The sequence below is a fragment of the Phoca vitulina genome, unplaced genomic scaffold (genome assembly GCF_004348235.1).
Source record: "Phoca vitulina isolate PV1807 unplaced genomic scaffold, GSC_HSeal_1.0 scaffold25, whole genome shotgun sequence".
NCBI classification, from domain to species: Eukaryota; Metazoa; Chordata; class Mammalia; order Carnivora; family Phocidae; genus Phoca; species Phoca vitulina.
This window is the reverse complement of record NW_022589728.1, coordinates 27,959,363-27,980,088: the sequence shown is the minus strand read 5'-3', so window position 1 is coordinate 27,980,088 and position 20,726 is coordinate 27,959,363. Positions and strand designations below refer to the sequence as shown.

The window sequence follows — 20,726 nt, the reverse complement described above, 5'->3', positions numbered from 1 at the left end:
ATCTTTCAGTATTTCAGTATCTCATATTGGGTTTCCAGCATCTTGCCTTGCTTTTGGTAACAAATAAGCAACTTTTACCCACCTAATGAAGAAACTATATTAACACATGAATTTAAAGCATAATTTAGGTAAATCAGTCTATATGGTGGTTTCCCCACATAAACACATACCTTTTAGAAACAATATGAGATGTATTTTCCCGGATGAGAAAATACCAAAGAACTAAGCAACATAACAATCTGAATCTTACCAAATGACTACATTTCAAATGATAGTGAGCTTCTTCAAATATTTCCTGGGATATATTACAATGATTTTTCAAATATTATAATGTTTTATGTTTAAATAACAGTATTGAGATAAAAAGATCAAGTATTTCTATGTTCAACACCAATGTGTCTTTATAAGCCTAAATGCCTGGATTAGCACCATTATTTTATAGTTAAACTTTTAAAGATTATGTTTCATCAGGTTCCATTATTACAAATTAATTTTATTAACAACTTAAAATTAATAAAAATTCTATCAATATTTTCTCCCCATATGGAGATTTCTGTCAACAATATTCTACATACCAGGATCATAAGAAGGTGGAGGAGGAGGAGGAAGTTTTCCACCCTCTTTAAGTGCCTGATCAAGGCCTTTAGCTGCTCTTATGGTGGCAATGAATTCTTCATGTTTTCTTCTCCAATTAGATGGTTTCTTTGGTGGTTCAGCCTACAAAGAAAGAAAGAAAAGCCCATTTCAAAACATTTTTATTTATTTATTTATTTTTAAAGATTTTATTTATTTATTTGACAGAGAGACAGCAAGAGCAGGAACACAAGCAGGGGGAGTGGGAGAGGGAGAAGCAGGCTTCCCGTGGAGCAGGGAGCCTGATATAGGGCTCAATCCCAGGACCCTGGGATCAGGACCTGAGCCGAAGGCAGATGCTTAACAACTGACCTATCCAGGCGTCCCTCAAAACATTTTTAAAAAATTAATTGAAATAGGGCGCCTCAGTGGCTCAGTCGGTAAGCGTCTGCTGTTGGCTCAGGTCATGATCTCAGGATCCTGGGATTGAGTCCTGCGTCAGGCTCCCTGCTCAGCGGGGAACCTGCTTCTCCCTCTGCCTCTCCCCCCCGCTCGTGCTCTATCTCAAATAAATAAACAAAATCTTTTAAAAAAATTAATTGAAATAAAACTTGAGGAAATGCTATGTTGTTTTAAATGTTCTCTTATTAGGAGTCCTTAAATTGCTTTCCTTAATTAAAATTTATAATTTTAAAAAGAAACTTCATGTAATGGTATTATATGCAATTTTTAAAATGCAATTATAATTGTGATAAACACTGCTAAATTAACTTCTGTAGGTGCTGCATCCATTTAAGCCCCCACTAACCTGGTGTAATTTCCCTATTTTACTACACTTTCAAGTCCAACAGAGTATGTTAAACTTTTGGTTTTTTAACTGACTGGAGAGGTGAAAAATAGTTCTCTCTCTGGTTTTAACCAGCTTTTCTCTTATAATGAGTGAGTTAAGCATCTTTTTGTATCTTTAAGAATCATCTGCATTGCCTTTTTTTTGTGAACTGTTTATGTGGCTGGTCAACTTACCTGTTGGTTACTTGTCTTAATTTTGGCAATTTCTAGTTAATTCTTTATAGACTAGCCTCAGCCCTCCCCTACAATATGGCTGTCTTATGACCTTGTCTAAGGATCTTCTGATATGAAGAATTATTTTTAAAACATAGTTTAATTTACTTGTTTCTTTTATGGTCTCCAGATTTGTAGTCACTGTTAGCAAGGCGCAACCTCACACCACGGTAAAATGGAATTTTCCCATGTTTCCCCCCTGGAATTTTCATGGTTTCATTTTAAAATTTTAAATCTTTTATTCATTTGGAATTTATCATGAGTTATAGTGTGACATATAAATTCAACTTTATTTTTTGTTTTTAACATGGCTATGCAGCTATCTCAGCTCTTTATTGACTTTGCTCCCCACTGAACTGTTAACACCTTTACCATATTCTCTTTTGTATTTGGGCCTATTTCTGAACATTCTCTTCTGTTCCACTGTTCCGACTATCCTTGTGTTAGTACCAGTGTTTTAAATATTGAGACTTTATAATAATATTTTAATATCTGATAACCCTACTTTATGCTGCTTCTTTTTCAATTTTTTCTGGTTATTCTTGTATGTAAATTTTTCCATATGAACTTTAGAATCAGCTTGTCTAATTTTTTAAACTATATTTTAACTGGAAAACTTAAACATTACATTCATAAACAACTTAAGGAACTTAATATCTTTATTTTGTTGAATCTACCTATCCAACAATATGATACAATATTTCCATTTGAAGAAGTATTTGTGTCTTTTCGTTTTTTTAAGTATTCTTTGTGGAAGTCTTATACCTTTAAAAGGTTTATCCCTAAATATTTTTTATTTTGTGTTGTTCTTTTATAAAGAGTCTTTTCTTCTTTTTTATGTTTCAAGGGGTTTGTTGAAATATGAAACCTAGTAATTTCTGTATATTATCATTATATCTCATTATTTCACTGGCTTCTCTTATTGTTTGTAATAATTTAGCAGTTGATTATCTTGGGTTTTCCAGGTATATCATCTCCTAATAATGATACCTTTACCTCCTCTTTTCTAATCCCTACTCCTCTAATATCTAACTGTATCAGTTATAGCAATTACTATATTGCTTGGAGCTTAATCTTGTTCCTGTCTTTAATGGCTACCTCTAAGTATCTTTCCACTATGCATAATGCTGACTCCTGTGCTACCATACATTTATTTTGTCGTATTATTCAAATACCCAACTATCCTTATTGTCTTTATTTTTTAAATCAAGAATATACATTGAATCAGCAAAGTCAAAAGATGATTCTTTAAAAGCACTAATAAGGCAGGACTAATAAGGGAAAAAAAGAAAACACAAAATACCAAGGGATGGAAAATAGTACACAATACAGTTCTTATAAACATGAGGAAAAAAGAAGACACTATAATGGACCTTTATGCTAATAAATCTGACAACATTAAGTGGACAATATCCTTGACAAACACCATAAAACAGATAACAGAAGAAACAAAATCCCAACAGTCTTAATTTTTTTTTAGTGAATCTATTATTTAAAAACCTAAAGAAAATTGGCCCAGATGCCTTTACTGTTGAATTCTTGCAGACATTTAGGAAGAAATAGCATCATCTTTTAAAAACTCTTCCAAAAAATAAAAAAAAAAAGAACTTTTTTTTTTAAGATTTTATTTATTTGAGAGAGAGGGAGAGCACAGCAGGGGGAGCAGCAGAGGGAGAGGGAGAAGCAGATTCCCCACTGAGCAGGGAGCCTGACGTGGGGCTCGATCCCAGGACCCCGGGATCATGACCTGAGCCAAAGGCAGACGCTTAACAACAGCCACCCAAGCACCCCGAGAACAACTTTCTAACTAGTCTTAAGACAGCAACGAACGTTTGATAAAAAGAAAAATTACAAGCTTACCTCTCGTAAATATAGATACAAAACCTTAACTAAATACAAGCAAATTCAGATGTTGAATGTGACTGATTGTTTTTAAAGTTTCTTATTTTATGATGAAAGGTCTGATCACAACATTCATCTGCTCTGTGAGTATAACTCATCTACTGATAGGGTCTGCTGCTCTCATCCATCTTTCTTCTCACAGCATCCTTGTGTCAATGCTAAATTAATGCTTTTTATTACTCATCATTGAATGAATTAGGTTTTCCTGTTACAGCTATTTACAAGAGGGTCTGGGGAGAAGGAGTGGTGCACAGTCCTCGGCCAGGCTACACAAACCAACCGCTAGCTCTCCAGCGTTGTACCAGATTCAGATGTAAATAAGGTCTCTCTGGGATCACAGGGACACACCTCTCGTGCTTCTCTAAAACAACGTGGGTCCAGGAAGGCTCCTGCTGCCAACCATGCTTCCCCAGTAACCACACTAACCACTTCCCAAAAAAAAGGACCTAGCCCTTTAGATGGGCCCCTTACCTTCAGAAAGGGTATTTTCTTTTCATTAGCGCTTTTTGGAGAGCTTCTGCCATTGGGCCCCCTTCAACTCTCTGTGCCTTATCTCCCTACTTCCTCCTTCCTGGTTTTTGTCCAATTTCAGCCAGGCTCATTCCAATTCCTGGCATTCCAAGTTCCTATACTCACCCCAATTCCTGTGTTGGCTGTAGTAAACAAGGGGTCTATACTTCCTGATTAGACCCCTCACATTTAAGGAGTCACCTTTAAGGCGAGGAGACCCTTCACCTTTAAGGTGACAGGTTCCCATTCTGGGCCATGGGTCCTTCAGCAACTTTCTGCACTTCCTCTGTAGGTAGGTTCTTCTGGAACTCAGTTGCTTTGGGCAGCCCTTACACATATTTTGTACTCTGTGGATTAGGCCTGCCTTTAGTTTTTCCCCAAATGGAGTTCGCATCTGCTTTACTCCACTCTGCTTGTGATTTTGTAGGATTTCCTTGATACAGATAATGATAGAGAGAACTTCACTATGATGTTAAAATCTTCTAATACAGGGGCACCTGGTGGCTCAGTCAGTTAAGCATCTGCCTTTGGCTCAGGTCATGATCCCCAGTGTCCTGGGATGGAGCCCCGTGTCAGGTTATGATCTCAGAATCCTGGGATCAAGTTCTGTATCAGGCTCCTTGCTCAGTGGGGAGCCTGCTTCTCCCTCTGCCTGCCGCTCCCCCTGCTTGTGCTCGCTCGCTCTCTCTCTGACAAATAAATAAATAAAAGCTTTTTAAAAAAATCTTCTAGGGGCGCCTGAGTGGCTCGGTCGTTAAGCATCTGCCTTTGGCTCAGGTCATGATCCCAGGGTCCTGGGATCGAGGCCCACATCAGGCTCCCTGCTCAGCAGGAAGCCTGCTTCTCCTTCTCCCCCTGCTTGTGTTCCCTCTCTCGCTGTGTCTCTCTCTATCAGATAAATAAATAAAATCTTTAATTAAAAAAAATAAATAAAAATAAAAAAATCTTCTAATACACAGTTTTTCAAACTTTAAGGTGCATATGACTCACCCAAGGATTTTTTAAAATGCAGATTCTAACTCAGTATTGATGGGTGGGACCTGAGATTCTGCATTTCTAACAAGTTGCCAAATAGTACTGATACTACTGCTCTATGAACCACACTTTTAAGTACCAAGAAATTAAACTACTTCATGTAAAGCAATGGTTTTTACTTTGCTTTTATCTGAACATTAATTTTTTCACTATTAGAACCCTTCTCCCTTAAAAAGAAATAGGATAGAGGCACCTGGGTGGCTTAGTTGGTTAAGTGTCCAACTCTTGATTTCGGCCCAGGTCATGATCCCGGGGTTGTGGGATTGAGCCCCCCCTCAGGCTCTATGCCCAGCACAGAGTCTGCTTGAGATTCTCTCCCCCTCTCCCTCTGCCCCTACCCCTGCTCGTGCACACTCTCTCTCTAATAAGTAAATAAATAAATAAATCTTTTAAAAAAATAGTATAACTAACATTTATTGAGAGATCACTGTGGATAAATTCAATAAGAACCCACAAGACAGACACTACCATTACTATCATCATTTTACAGATAAAGAGATATATAGATTAAGTAACTTGCCCAACACATCACGGTAAGTATCAGAGCAAGGGTTAAATCCAGGCAATATGACTCTTGAGCCAGCTGTCATTTTCACACCCACTATATTACACTGTTGAAAAATTTCAATAGTTTATCTCTTAGCTAATTAAAGCCAATATAATCATATATCTGCAGATGTACTAAGAAAAATATCAAATAATGGTTTATGTACATTATTCAAATTTCACCATCCTTCACTTATACATAGACTGAAAAAAAAGATGAACATTCGACTTTTCTATTATCAAATGATTTTATTACTAAGATTAATTACCCCACAGGGAAATGTTTTCCTGTAGCAATGGGAGAAGTTATTATCACTGACGCAGGGTTTATTTCAAAAACCTATTCAATAAGGTACTCAAATTTCGACTATTTCACTGAACTAACTCTTTAAAACTATGTCGAACAAAGTATGTGCTTTATTCTTAGCAATATAAAACATCACAGGCAGTATTAAAGAGAGATTATTAAAGGAGATTCACTGCTCTCAAAGAAAATAAACTGACAATGGCTATACATGGACAGTTGAGTAACTGACCAAACTTCCCCAGAAAGCGTAAGATCACAATTACTGACAATCAATCAAGCTAATCAATATCTATTATGCTGAGGTATCTGTAAATTATAGCTTTGCTTTTGTAGAGAGGGACTATACTACTAAGAGGCTTAAACTTATACACTGCACTTAAATTAGGCTTCAATAATTAACAATGACTTAAAAAGAACATGTAAGGACTTTTTAATTATTGCCAGCCTACAGCTAAGCAATTGGCTATCCAATGCTACAAAAACCTCACTGTAACAGGATTTGAGACAGTAGTTTGGTTTCCCCTTAGCAGAAGTTTAAAAATAAACAAATTTCTGATCATTTCTAAACTGAAAACACGAAGCAGAATTCTCGTTATTCTTCAATCTTAGAACAGATAATTTTTTTTCAATATATATAGCAGCAAAGTTCATACTATTCAAAAAGCTATATAATTACCCTAGGTTTAAGAGGCTTTACTGTTGGAATATCAGTTCCTTCAGCTCTCTGTCTGCTTGAATCAAAAGTCTTCCGTTTTTTAGTGGCAGTTTTCTGGCAAATGGGTCCATGTTTTTTCTGTTAAGATAAAGAAATGCAACGTATCATTTTCTTTTCTATAGAAAGGAAGTCTATAAAACTTCAAATTGTCATTTGAGACCAATTTAAAAACTAGAAGATGAAATAATAATAATATACAAGTAAGACATACTTTGCTTTAACTAAAATCGTTAGAAAGTGTATATATAATGCATGTTATAAGTTATCTTTCTCAAGAAAGTATGAATACTATATACGACAAGAAAGTATAGATAAATACTCTTCCAAAATTTTATTAAGAGTTATTGACTATTCCAGTTTTCACACTAAGAATAAGGAAAATAATGTAACCAAGTCAAAGTTATTTGAGTGAAAAAAAAGTTATCTTCATTACTAAATACATGAAAATAGATACTGGAAAAATGTAAACAGAGACTGCATTAGTGTGAGGATTAGAAAAGTTAACACAATAGTAGTAGTCTGGGTTACTAAAGTTATTAACATAACTGTATCATGTTACCATAAAGTTAACATAAAATAATAGGACTTGGTGGTCCGATTTGTGTCCTTCCTCCACAATTATCTCTTTCTTTCCTCCTGGAACAAGTTTACCTTTCTTTACCCATGATTTTTCTTGAGCTATCTAGCGTTCCACTTCTATAGGTTTTTTTAATATGGCTGCCAACTCATTCATTCAATCATTCATGTATTCATTTTAGGGACATTACAATGGACGCTCTCATAACTGACCTCCAGTTAACCTACTGGATAAATAATCATTCTCCCTCTTCCAAATAAAACATGTTAATGGACGACCTAAGTGCACTATATGCACTTTTTTTCTTTTGTATTTTGATAAACACTGAACAAGCTAGAACTGTTAAACTTTATCTGAGAAAAGAGGAAACCTCAGAACTGGTTGGTTTGATATCATGCAACCTCTTACATTTTCAATACACACTTAGAAATTAATTGTTTTACATACTTGTTTTCAGTTTTCATTTTAACAAGCAAGTACTATTAATTACAGCTATTAGAATAAAAATCTCTTAAATATGAAAAAAAATTAGAAGCGTGGCTAACAGGCAACTTTCTAATAGATGTCTGTTCTTACATTGAGTTGTGTCAAAAGTATGCAGTACTTGTTCCCAAATCTGATGTATTATATAAGTTGTAGCTGTATAGTGATTACATTATTTAATTAAATATTAAATAAATAAGGGCAAAAGAAGGCATTTTCTTTCCTATGTAAACTGAGCTGAATGTTTTGAAAATGGTTTGAAAAACAGTGAGATGACACAAAAACAACAACAACAAAAAATCATTGAGTTAAGTGTGGGGAAGATGTTTTTAAAAGACAAAGGAAAAAAAGCTGTCATTATTTAAAAGGAGTCGATAGTCCAACGGACACTTTGGATCATTAAATCCTTGCTTTGCTTTAAAGAAACAAACTGGAAATAGTAACATGCTTTCTGGATTGTGACAGAACTCTAATCAGCAGATTCACATTCAAAGAAAAGTCCTTATTCTACATCAAAATATTAATAAATGTATTTTTATATTTAAAGTAAGAATAAAATACTTTAGGTACATGGGCATTTTTTCCCTTATTCTCTAGTTAATTGGCTATTTTATATTAAAATCAATTAAAAGTACTTCTATTTGTGTTACTAAATAAAACTAAAGAATGCATAATATGTTTTAGGTACACTTTTAATTGAAAACAATTTTTCTTTGAATATTTCAAATATACATAAGAATTAAGAGAATAGTGTCATGCACTCCCATTTACTCATCAACAATTATCAACAATTTAGCAATCTTGTCATCTATCCCAGCTTTTTTTCCTGAGGTACTTTAAAGCAAATCCCAGACACATATCATTCTTTATCTTTAAATACATAATCATGCATTTCTGAGTTTTTGTTTTGTTTTTGTTAATATTCCCACAGAGAAACACTTTAACACTTTAACAGAGTAGTTCTGAAGACTAAACTACGAAGGAAAGAGACCACTCTAGAAGAAAGACATAGATGGAACAGATGCTCTTGAACAAAGAACACTGGCCAGTATCTCTTTAAATTATTCCACAGAGGTTCTTTCCATGAGAGTTGTCCTGAAATATCAAATAATTACAGATCTATCATAATCCAAAGGAAAAAGGTACTCACTAATGCCACTGGAAAGAACGTTCTTCCACAAATCTTGCAAGGTAACAATTCTCCCACTTGGACACTTCCATTTTCTAAAACAGAAAAGAATTTAATTAATAAATTCTTTGCTCAAATTGTGAAACTTCCGAATTTTAATGTCTTCATATGTAAGTTGTCAGTTTTTGTGGAAAATGTCTTGTTTCATTTTGGAATAAGCAATATTATTAAAACAGGCACAAGACTTAGAGTTATCAGTGGTCAAAAAGGACATACCAAATACTGAAGTCATGATTTAAGTATCACCAAACTGATATTGTTGGAAATCTTTTGTTTTCTTTAATTTTAACCAAACCAATTTGTTATATTCTCTGAACTTATAGCCTCTCTCTACTGTAAATTACCAAACTTTAAATACCAAGTTTACCTTAAGGTTAATATTATATATTATTAATCTTCAAAGCATTAGGATATAACATTGGTGATCAGTGAGATGGCTTCCTGAGATGATTTAAGGATTCTAAGATAAAAAGAATCTTGTTCTGTTTAACAGTAGACAATAGGAAGTATAATGCCTTAAAGAAAGAATCACCTAGTTACTATGCTACCTTTATTATATGAATTGTTCATTATTTTATACATATAATATTATATAAGAATTCAATGAACGAGCAAACTGAGATATTATGTCCTATGGCACAATTCATTAAATAAGGGACAAGTAGCTGAAACTTTTACTCAGTCAAAACTTAATGCACCTATCATACATTTTCATACAACACATTTTGTTACTAAATTGATTTAAAAGAAACGACTACATTCTTTGGAATTCTACATAGCTGAGTCAATTTGTCATTTTGTTATCTAGCCAATTATCAAACCTAAATTTATTTCCATACCTGTAATTTTCTAAAAATGATACTTGAATCTATACCTTAAACATTATTTTCTGCTGAATATTTTACTGTTAAAATTCCTTTATCACATGAAAGACAAATAGAAAGCCACTTTGTTTTATAAGTAACCTAAAGAAACTCATGAGAAATGTACAATTATGACTTCATATAATTTGTTCCAAAGCAATTAGTGAGTTCAAGAAAACTAACGAAAAATCAAAATAAACATGGGTGGGAATACAATCAAACTGTAACAGAAAAACTGTTTTGTTCTCTCATTCTCTTATCACTCCACTGCCCTATTTTAATGGTAGATAGTGACTATCTGTCATCTTAGATGGAGGCAATGTCTCTATGGTGGCAGTTAAGCAGTGGGCACTACAAAAGCAAAGATTTGCCTGAATTGTTCTTCTCTAATACCAGAGGTTAGGTTATTTAGGGAGAGCAACCTCATTTCTAGGGACTTAATTCCACTAACTATCTAAAAAGTTGAGGCAATTGCTGGATAGAATCTGTAACATACATTAAGAATGTCTTCATATGGGGCCCCTGGGTGGCTCAGTCGTTAAGCATCTGCCTTCGGCTCAGGTCATGATCCCAGGGTCCTGGGATCGAGCCCCACATCGGGCTCCCTGCTCAGTGGGAAGCCTGCTTCTCCCTCTCCCACTCACCCTGCTTGTGTTCCTTCTCTCGCTTTGTCTCTCTCTGTCAAATAAATAAATAAAATCTTAAAAAAAAAAAAATAATGTCTTCATAATGATAGGCAAAGTGATGCCACATGATACATAATGTATTAAGTTTATTTATAATTTTCATGTATTCCTTTAAATTCTAAGGAATGATTTAAAAATTCATCAATACAAAATGTTAAAGAGTATCACATATTTTACTTACACTAAAGTATATTTCAGTTGAATAAATGACAAAGCAAAATTTTAAAAAATTAACTATTGAGAAAAATATTTTCAACCCATGGAAATAAAGTGAGTGCCTACTTGGGCACCTACCACTTGCCAAGCACATATCAAGTAATAACACTAGGGTGGAATAACACAATCATTGTTCTTATAAAGCTAACAGTCTACATAATTTACTTCTTCACACTATATCTAAGAACCAAATCATCTCCCGGTTTTTAATGTAATAGCATCTACAATACCAGCATATAATAAAATCTAATTCTTGGTATTAATTCCTACAAGTTATCAAATATGTTCAAATTGTCTTTAAAGGGAAAGACCATCTTTATCACTAAAAGGCATACAAAAGAGGAAACAGCATTGAAGAGAAAGCATTTAAGAACAATTACCTCAAAAAAGAAAAAAATTAAGTCATTACTTCATTCAAAATAAATAAAGATATAAATTTATAATTCCCTCCCTCTTATATTAGCTGGTCATACAGTATAGCCCTATAATTCACAAAATATAACATGTGCATGTATGTTAGTGTCAACACCCCCTTCTACCAACAGGTCATAATAAGCAGCTTAGGTTCAGAGTCACAAAGCTACATTTTGTTGTCATGTATTCATTAAAAGACATGACAGCTTAGCAAAAAAGGCACTGAAATTTGTCTTATAAGTCCCAGCTCTACCACATAGAACTGTAACTCCCTGGGCAAGATATTCAACCTCACAAAGGTTCAGCTTCCTCTTGTATAAAATTTGGAAGGAAGTTAGGTTAAATGACCTACATGGCCCCCTTCTATCTCCAATACACCATAATAAATATACTATATGTATTTAATAAAATCTACCTTAAGATCACATTAGCAAGAAAAGTACATGGATGATAACATACCACTCTTACTGGTATTAAATTAAACAAAAATTTGGTCATATATAAGGATGATTAAACCAGTTGACCAACTGCAGATGGTGGAACGAATGCTTCAGGCAGCATGTAGAATGTTGAGAAAATCACTTCCACTGTCTACATACAGAACTAAGAATCTGCAAGGAACTATAGCAAAGAACAAGATGTCTCTCTCCTTGTTGGAAAAGTCTTCACTATATGAATTAGAAGATAATGTATGACTAATCATATAAATAGCCTCAGTTTAACATTTGTTAAATGAGGATATTATCTGCTCAATCTACCTTAAAATTTAAGGGATCATCTGAGATGTTATACATGAAAATGCTTTACAACCAATGAAATAAGAAAATACTACTCTCCAGCACATGCAGGCAAACTCCACTAATCTCTCCTGTGTGGCAAAAGCTAGCAAATTGTGAGGCTTATAAAAATATAGTAGAGACAATACGCAAAGGGCTGACTATTGTAGTAGAGAGCAAGCACTGTTGAAAGCAGCACTCAAATAAATGCACAAAACCACGTAAATAAAGTACCTTAATATTCTAAAACTTTCCAGAAGCTAACCTCTCCTGATAAAATTTATCTCACACACAGTGTTGATTCTGTTATGCATTACTGTATTTAGCAACTTCAAAACCTGCACCATAAGGCTTGAAATGGTATCTTTATATAATACTATTATATGTATATATTATATATAGATGTGAAATAATACGCTGTTATCTAAATAGTTATGACATTCTAAAATGGATATATTTAAGAAATAGGAAAGAACATTTTCAAAAGAAAAGAAATTTTAGAAATTAAGAACAGTTCTGGCCTTTGTGTAGCATGTCTATTCTTCACCACAGGTCACTGCTCATCTGAAGTCAACCTTTAAAACAAACCTTCATTTTGAAGCATATAGCATCTATTATACCATCCTCTTCCAACAATCCTTCTCAGAATCTAATTACTCTCAGGTCAACAATCCCTAATAATCTCAAAAGATTTTCCTCTTTCAGCTCATCCTAGATTTCAACATTCACACTTAACCTACTCAACACATAGCCTTCACACTCCACTCCTCTATCACTCCAGTTCAACAAAAATAACGACTGTTAAAATAATTTAGTAACAGTCCACCTTTGGACTCTTAAAATACCCAAGACCTTCTCTGACCACATACTTCCACCTTCTACCTCTCTTTAAATCACTTCTTGATCTCAGAATGATTTACATCTTCTTGATAACCCATTCCTGGTTGAGCTTTCCTTCCTTCTCAGTCTGAACCTGACTAGTCATTTCCACTTTCGCCAATCATCCTCAAATCCCTTGCTCCATGGTCACATTTTTGGCAAATGCTAGATTAAACGAATGGATTTTCTTAGAGCAGAACTTCCTCAGTCTTAAAAAAGAGATTTAGTATATTATTATTTCCCTAACATAAATCCTGACCCTAGGACCACCATGATCTAACTGCCAAATCCAGAGGCACCTGGCTGGCTCTACTGGAGAGCATATGACTCATAATCTCAGGGTCATGAGTTCAAGCTGCATGTTGGGCATGGAGTCTACTTAAAAATAAATTAATAATAATAATAATAATAATAATAATAATAATAATAATAATTGCCAAATCCAAAGCCCTCTTTTGAATCCTCATCTACTGGACCTTTCCATAGCATGAGGCACTACTGATCAATCCCTTCCACCTTTAAAGTGCTTTTTCTCTTGGCTTCAATGACAATTCTCCTTCCTAAGCCCAAGTTTTTCAGATCTCAGAAGGTAAGCAGCATTTGACCTGGTTAGTATTTAGACCTCCAGCTATACCTGGTGCTATAGGCTTTTTCTGGCACATATTCACTACTCAGTAAATATTTTCTCATCACTTTCCTTTCTTGATAATTTCTAAAACACTTTACAGACTTCCTGCTCAACCCTAAAGCATCAATTCCTCCCAAGCTTCTTTTCTCATTTAATTATGTAAAACTTTCCTAGGTGAATGTATCCACTTGCTGTCACTTTTATGTCATGACTACCAAGCTAAAACTCCACATAAACATTTACAAGTAGCTATGAGACATTTCTATTAGATAGCCCCCAATCTGTACAAACACATTTCTAAAGCGAAACTCGTTACCTCTTCTCCCACACTTGGTCTTCCTTCTTGGTTAAAAATATTAATATTACCTCTTAGTCAAAGCTAGACAGCCCTTTATCTTTGATTCTTTTTCTCTCTCATATCCAACAGTCATATCTCACCTCTCTAACTCAGAAATATCTTCTAAATCTATCCTCCCTTTTTAATTCCCACTATCTGTGCCTTAGTTCAAATCCTCATCCCATATACGTATTTCCAGTCTCTTCTTTCTCCAGCCTATCCTGCTGCCATAGCCATCTAGTAAGATGCCCACAATCCCTTCCAAGCATGCTGTTTTACCTCTACTGAATCACTCCTAAGCTCCTAACACACTTCCTATGAGTTTCCCCATCCAATAAACAAGTACTGAGGGGGCCTCCTAGGCACTTCACTGAATGCTTTAAATATGTGACATCATTTAATATTAATATAGTTCAGGTAGACTGGTATTTAATAGCTCCAGTTTTTATAGCTGAGGAAACTGAAGCTCAGATTTACCAAATCACAGAGCTAAAAAGAAACAAAACAATGATCCAAACATAGGCCTCTCTAATACACTGGCTTTTAAAATAACCTAGCATCCAACTCAGCACCAAAAAACAATGAATGCTAGATAAATCAATAAAGATGAAGAATTATTCAGTAAACTAGCATGTGTTTGGACTAGAGAAAAACAAAACAAAAAGGAAACCCTAATGGGACAGGAATGCTTTCTTCAACTAAATCTAAGGTACACTAGAGAAGAGCAATTAGACTTCCAATGAGGTTTTAGAGGGCAGTATACTAAGATCTGCTAATTTAGTAAACCAAAAAAGGAATGGGCAGCCTGATCTCTGTTACAACTGTTAATAACCACTTATCAAGATGTTATGAAAGAAATGACAACAGTGTATTTATTAAATCTGCTTAAAGTTTACCTCTCTCCATTTTACAGATGAAAAGCTTAGGAGAGATTAGAACTCTCCCAAGCCTAGAACTAATTCTACTGGCCTTAGGTATACCTACAGGGCACAAGAGTTAGGTGAAAAGGAATTAAAGGTTTTGCTCCAATTACACACAGAACACAGAAGTGCTCAAATATAGGTTACACAAAATCATGAGGGATAATTTATATTTAGTTTTTTCTTTTAAAAGATTTTATTTATTTATTTGACAGAGAGAGACATAGCGAGAGAGGGAACACAAGCAGGGGGAGTGGGAGAGGGAGAAGCAGGCTTCCTGCTGAGCAGGGAGCCCAATGTGGGGCTCGATCCCAGGACCCTGGGATCATGACCTGAGCCGATGGCAGACACTTAACAATTGAGCCACCCAGGTGCCCCTATATTTAGTTTTGAAATACAGTGTTCAGCCTAATACCTCATCTCTTAACGACCAGGAAACAAGAAAAGCCCCAGAAGACCAAAAATAATATAAGTGGTACATGCTTTATACACAAATAATTTTTAAAAGAGTATGATAATCTTCAAAAGAATTTTTTAGGGGTCCATATATTTTCTTGTTTTGTAATCAAGATTAGTCCAGTAACTGGTTTCAACTAGAAACATGGGTCTAACACCAAACAGTACAATATTTGCTCAATTACTATGACATGGTGAGCAAATTCCTGGAGATTTTCTACTGGACATTGCAATATAAGCAATATACCATTTATTAAAGACTTCAAAGTGCTAGACTTTAGGGGCACCTGGGTGCTAAGTCAGTTAAAGCCTCTGCCTTTGGCTCAGGTCATGAGCCCCTGCATCTTGCTCCCTGCTCAGTGGGGATCTGCTTCTCTCTCTCCCTCCCCCACCCCTTGCTCTCTCTCACTCTCTAATAGATAAATAAAATCTTAAAAAAAAAAAAAAAAAGTGCTAGACTTTAACTTCCAATAAGGGTAAAACTTTATCTTATTTATCACTGCATCAATGTTTATTAAATGAAGGCATGGATGAATGAATTAATGAATGGAACCTTAAGATTCAAACTTTTGATCTTTGCAAAATGTGACCTAACAGGGACTGATTTTAAAAAAGAAGAAAGGAAAGAAAGAAAGGCATTGTTCTAACTTCAACAAAAACTCTCGGATCTTTTATTTTATTAGTTTAAACCTTACTAATAATCAATTTTTTTGCCCTACAAAAAAACAATTTCATATTTTTTAGCCTAACCTAATTAAAACTAAACACATTATAGTTAATGATAGTAACTCATTTTGTTAAAAACACACAAACAATAAAAAAAAAAAAAAAAAACCTGAAAAGTAAGGAGCAAGTACTGTTTACCATGATACATCACAAGCTGGGCCCATAAAACATACCCCTCATAACGTATCATATTACATCAGAATACATGTATTTTTCCACCCATGTAATTGAATACTATACTAGGTTTTCACTATATTTTAAAAACATTCTTAGTAAGATTTCAATAGTAATGTCTTAGTATTGCTAGAATATAAGATTCACTATAACATAGACTCAATGAGAGCAGGGCTTTTGACTGTATTTTTTTTTGCTACGTCCCCAGGGCCTAGAATGGTGCCCATCATAGACAAAGTCATTCATCTAACCACAAATATTTATTAAGTACCTACTCCGTGTCAGACACTGTTTTACATGCTTAGCATACATAAGTAAAAAACAATGAAGATCTTTGCCTTAATTACAAATATTAAATAAAATAATAAAAATCTGCAGAAAAGTTGTTTTAAAGCACTTAATGTGTGTTATGATAACATCACAAGAATTCCAGAACCCATGATCCTACCCACTATGCTACAAGACCACCACATATTTTTAAATTTATTTAAAAAAATAAGGTGCCTCCCGGAGTCCTCTAAAAAAAAATAGTATCTTGAAAGTAAGGAGTATGATCATTACAATTCCTATTTCATGGAAACTTAATGATCTCCCTGAAATAAATTAAATGATCAGAGAACAGGACCTTCATTTGTCATTATACTGCTGCTGCCCACAAATGGAAAATTATCAGAATTCTTACCTACCATTCTCCAGCTGTTTACTATGAGGATAAAAGCGTGAAAAACTATCATATTCATCATTACATTTGTTTTTTGGTATGCTTTGGTACCTGCAAAAAGTTACCAGTTATTACTTTTCACTTCATAACACAACCTGAAATAATCTGCTCTCTGGCATGCAACAATACAGGGCTCAATGCCTCTGTTTATTTTTAATTCCACCTGAATCTATGTAAAATAGGAGGGGGAAAAAAGAGCTAAACCAAAGCAACACGATCTTTCATCGGAAGGATTAACCACAATTTGAAAAATAACCTTGAAACTGTTGTTGCCAATGTTAGCTGGGTTTTTTTTCCTTTGTTGTTTTCAGGTAAATGTTATACTACAGGGGATAAAATGGACAAAAATAATAGAGAAGTGAAAGAATTGGGAACAAAGCAAAATCTGGAGTCATGGTTACAGCACAAGGATTAACTCAAGATAAGGAATCAATGCCGGCTCTTCCTTACTGAGTCGTCATTAATAAGCTCTTAAATCCTTCTGTTAATCTATTGTGCCGGCTCTGAAGCTGGCCAGTGACTCTTCCTTGGGAGATGCTCTTGGCATCCCTCCGATAGAAGATGCGGTAGAAATAGAAAAACGGTTACCTAGGGAAACTGGCGAAGGAAAGTGTCAGGAGCTAGAGGCTGAAAACACACCCAGCAGAGGCTGGCAGTAGGGAGGCCATGGACATTAACGAAGAGTCCACTTGGCAAGAAAAATAAAATCTGCCCGGAGACTGTGATTACCCAAAGGACACTCAGGAGTCAGGCAAGACCAAAAGATGGCAGGAAGAGAGCTGCAGGCAGACGCCAAAGGCAGTATCAGGCTCGCGGTGGGGAACCCCAGCTGAAGACCGTCTGAGGCGGGGCAGCCAGAGGATCATTAGCTCCACGGTGTTGGGGGCTGTAAGGCTACTGCCCGCCAGGGCCTCCCGAGGAGCGGCGGGGTCCACCACTTCGGTCCAGCCCTCGCCTCCCGGGCACCGCTGTCCTGGGCACCCCGGGTTGCTCCAGGCCCGCTCTAACCGCCCGGCCCACACCTCTTCACCTCCTCACCTTCCAGTCCCTCCATTGCGCCACCGCCTCTTGTTCCGCGAGATGCCTCCCCCAGCACCCGCCGCCGCCACCGCCGCCACCGCCGCCGCCGCCACCGCCCAGCTCCGGCTGTAGCAACCCGGCCGCACCTCCCACCCGCTAACATCCTGGACTCCCATTGGCCCGACGTTGGCGGGGCGGGGCTCAGGAGAGGCGGGGCCTCACGGGGAGGCGCGCCTTCTGCAGCAGCCTGGACTGAGCTCTCCTGGTCGTCCTCCCGGTAAGCCTAAACCGCTTCAGGTTGCGTACTGTCGCTAAACGACGCCTTTGTTCTCCTGACTGTAGACTTGTTTCCCTCACACACTATCCTTTCATTTAGAATGTCTCAGCACCTCATGGGCAGCCCTTCACCAGTCCCTCAGTGAGTCAGTGCCGTTCTCTCTTCTCGTCTCTCCCTCTCTGAGGGCTCTAAGCAAACAGGCAAACCAAACACACGCCCTACTTGCGTATATGCAGCGCACTCTCCATTTTCCGCTAGCTGGTCACACGACGTTACCTGAGTGTATGCCCTAGACCTGATAGTCACACACAGATTTAGGAGTTAAGGCACTCCCTCCCCCCCGCCTCCCGAAATCATACTTTGTGTCTGGGATTGTAGAACTGAGATCGCTCTAAACACTTGGAAACAATTTTCTCAGCATGAAAGCTTGGGCGGAAAATTAGAAGTGAAACCCAGCCCCCCCTTCATCTTCATCTACTCTGGGCCTACCCAGACCCTATACTTTATCATCCTTTAACTAAAATACTCTGCTGGCTTCATAACTTATGAACTAATACCAAAATCATGTTTGATCAAGGAGTTTAAGGGCGGAACTAACTTACGGAATGAGGCCTATTTCTGTCAGAGTCAAAACCTTTTGGGGATGAAGGTAACTTCAAAACTAGCTAAAATTTTTATTTAACAGTCTAACACATTTCACTAGAACTAAATTTCTTTGAAAATTTGATTTAGCAGTGATAAACCATATTTGTTAACTCTCGTATATCTACTGGCAAGTTATCAGTATTAATATAATTTCTGTAACAAATGTTATATTAATTTTCTTATTTATCTGTTCAGTTGCAGAGTTTTCACATCACATTTAACTTTGTCTACTGTTAAAAGTATGTATCTTACAAAGCAGTAGCCTTTAGGAAGCAAATGGTCCTACTCCCCACTCAGATGAAGGTATTACAGTTGACCCTTGAATAATATGGGGGCTAGGGGTACTGACACCTGCAAGTGGAAAATCCACCTGTAACTCTTGACTCCTCAAAAACTTAATAGCCTGCTATTGACTGGAAGCCTTACCAATAGCATAAACAGTCAATTAACACCTATTTTGTACATTATATGATTTATATACTCTTCTTACAATAAAGTAAGCTAGAGAAAAAATGTTATTGGGAAAATCATAAGAAAGAGAAAATACATTTACAATACTGTATTTATAAAAAAAAAATCCACATGTAAGTGGACTCTCACAGTTCAAACCTGTTCTTTTCAAGGGTCAACTATATAAACTAGAAACAAACACTAGAGGGGGACATCACCTCTTATTGGGAAAGTTATCTAAGTACAGTTGAATGTGGTATGGTTCATCTCTTACACAGAGTCATGTGAAGGAAAACTTGAACCATGCCTGTTTCTATTCCTGCCCTTCCCATGGTTCTGCTCTGACTTTTCTGTTCCTCTAACATCTGAGATCCTAGGCCTTAATGGCCAGACCACAGCCACCTCCCACTTAGCCTCCCTGGCCTAAGTGGAAAGGTCCTTTTTCCTTGGTGTTTCTAAAACAAAGCTAGAATTGTGGGGGGGAGTGGATGGGGAGGACTTTTAAAAGAGCACAAAGGAGGAAAAAACCACACTTGGAAGAAAACCCAAAAATAAAGAAGCAATTTACTTTACAAATTACAAGTTCTTGAACTGAAGTCAAGCTAAAGATTGAGTTGGCTAATACATACTCTATTATGCATAATAGCTATAGCAACAACAAAAACAATAAGGCAATAATAATGATAACAATACAATTTTAAAAATCATGTTAGGCATATTTTAAGTCCTTTTCATATGTTCACTTATTTAATCTTCAAAACAGTTCTTCAGAGTAGATACTATAATTTTCATTTTTCAGAATTCTTCATTTTCTAGATGTCTCAGATTAATTTGTTTGCCATATTTATACTACTAGTGTATGTCTGATTTTACCTATGGCAGTTTCATGGGACTCCTCACTTCCCTTCCTCACCTTGCCTTCTAGCTGCCTTAAATATAATTCTAATTGTTCAGACATGTTGTTGAAGGTATACTTGGGTAGGCATTACTACTGTGAATCTTAATTCTTTCAAACGTGCTGCTAATCTCCTGTATAGATAATAGGCCCTCAGCACTTTTATGCTACAGCTATACTGGCTCCTGCAGCTTTTTTCCTGGTCCTGACCTCTGTGCAAAGAGGACAGTTTCTTATCTGCCTTCCTAAATTCCATCCTCTGTCTCCTATATGCCTGGCCTGGGAGTCTGGTCTTGGTGTTCTCTTCTGACTTTACTTCCTCTTGATTTATTCCATTTTTCTGATGTATCCATTCAACAAATATTTGTTGAGTACCTACTATATTTCAGGCCCATTTCTTTATTAGCCAGTTACTAAAATGATTACTAGCCAGTTATTAAAATGAATGAAGCTCAGTTCCTTCTCTTATGTTCCTTATCTGTTCATATTTTTTTTAGCTGCCAAGTGATCTTTTTAGCTGATGGTAACATTCATAGATGAATACAAAATAAAGATTCTCTCACCTCTTTATCATACAAAAAAGAAAGCAAAGGTTCAGAGATGTTTATTGACTCAATACAGGTGACAAAATTAGTAAGTAGCTGAAATAGATATTGGACCCTGTCTTATTACATCATATCCTTGATTCTTTATGCCTTGCATTACTTTCTCTTCAACCATTATTTCCTGGAGCCAGTCCACTTA

General features: G+C 36.1%; 1 protein-coding gene across 2 annotated transcripts in view; it reads right to left on the bottom strand.

The window, feature by feature from the left end:
- Positions 1-17,845, bottom strand: part of ZC2HC1A (zinc finger C2HC-type containing 1A) — a 49,683-nt gene extending 31,838 nt beyond the window's left edge. The window contains exons 1-4 of one of the 2 annotated variants that reach the window (XM_032421728.1): positions 17,734-17,845; positions 8,861-8,934; positions 6,612-6,728; positions 576-717 (exon numbers count right to left, since the gene is read on the bottom strand). In XM_032421728.1, coding sequence (XP_032277619.1) covers positions 576-717; positions 6,612-6,728; positions 8,861-8,934; positions 17,734-17,749 — 349 coding nt within the window. In that variant the 5' untranslated portion in view covers positions 17,750-17,845. The remainder of the gene's footprint in view (positions 1-575; positions 718-6,611; positions 6,729-8,860; positions 8,935-17,733) is intronic. The other variant, XM_032421727.1, reaches the window with a different exon arrangement.
- Positions 17,846-20,726: the final 2,881 nt, after the last annotated feature.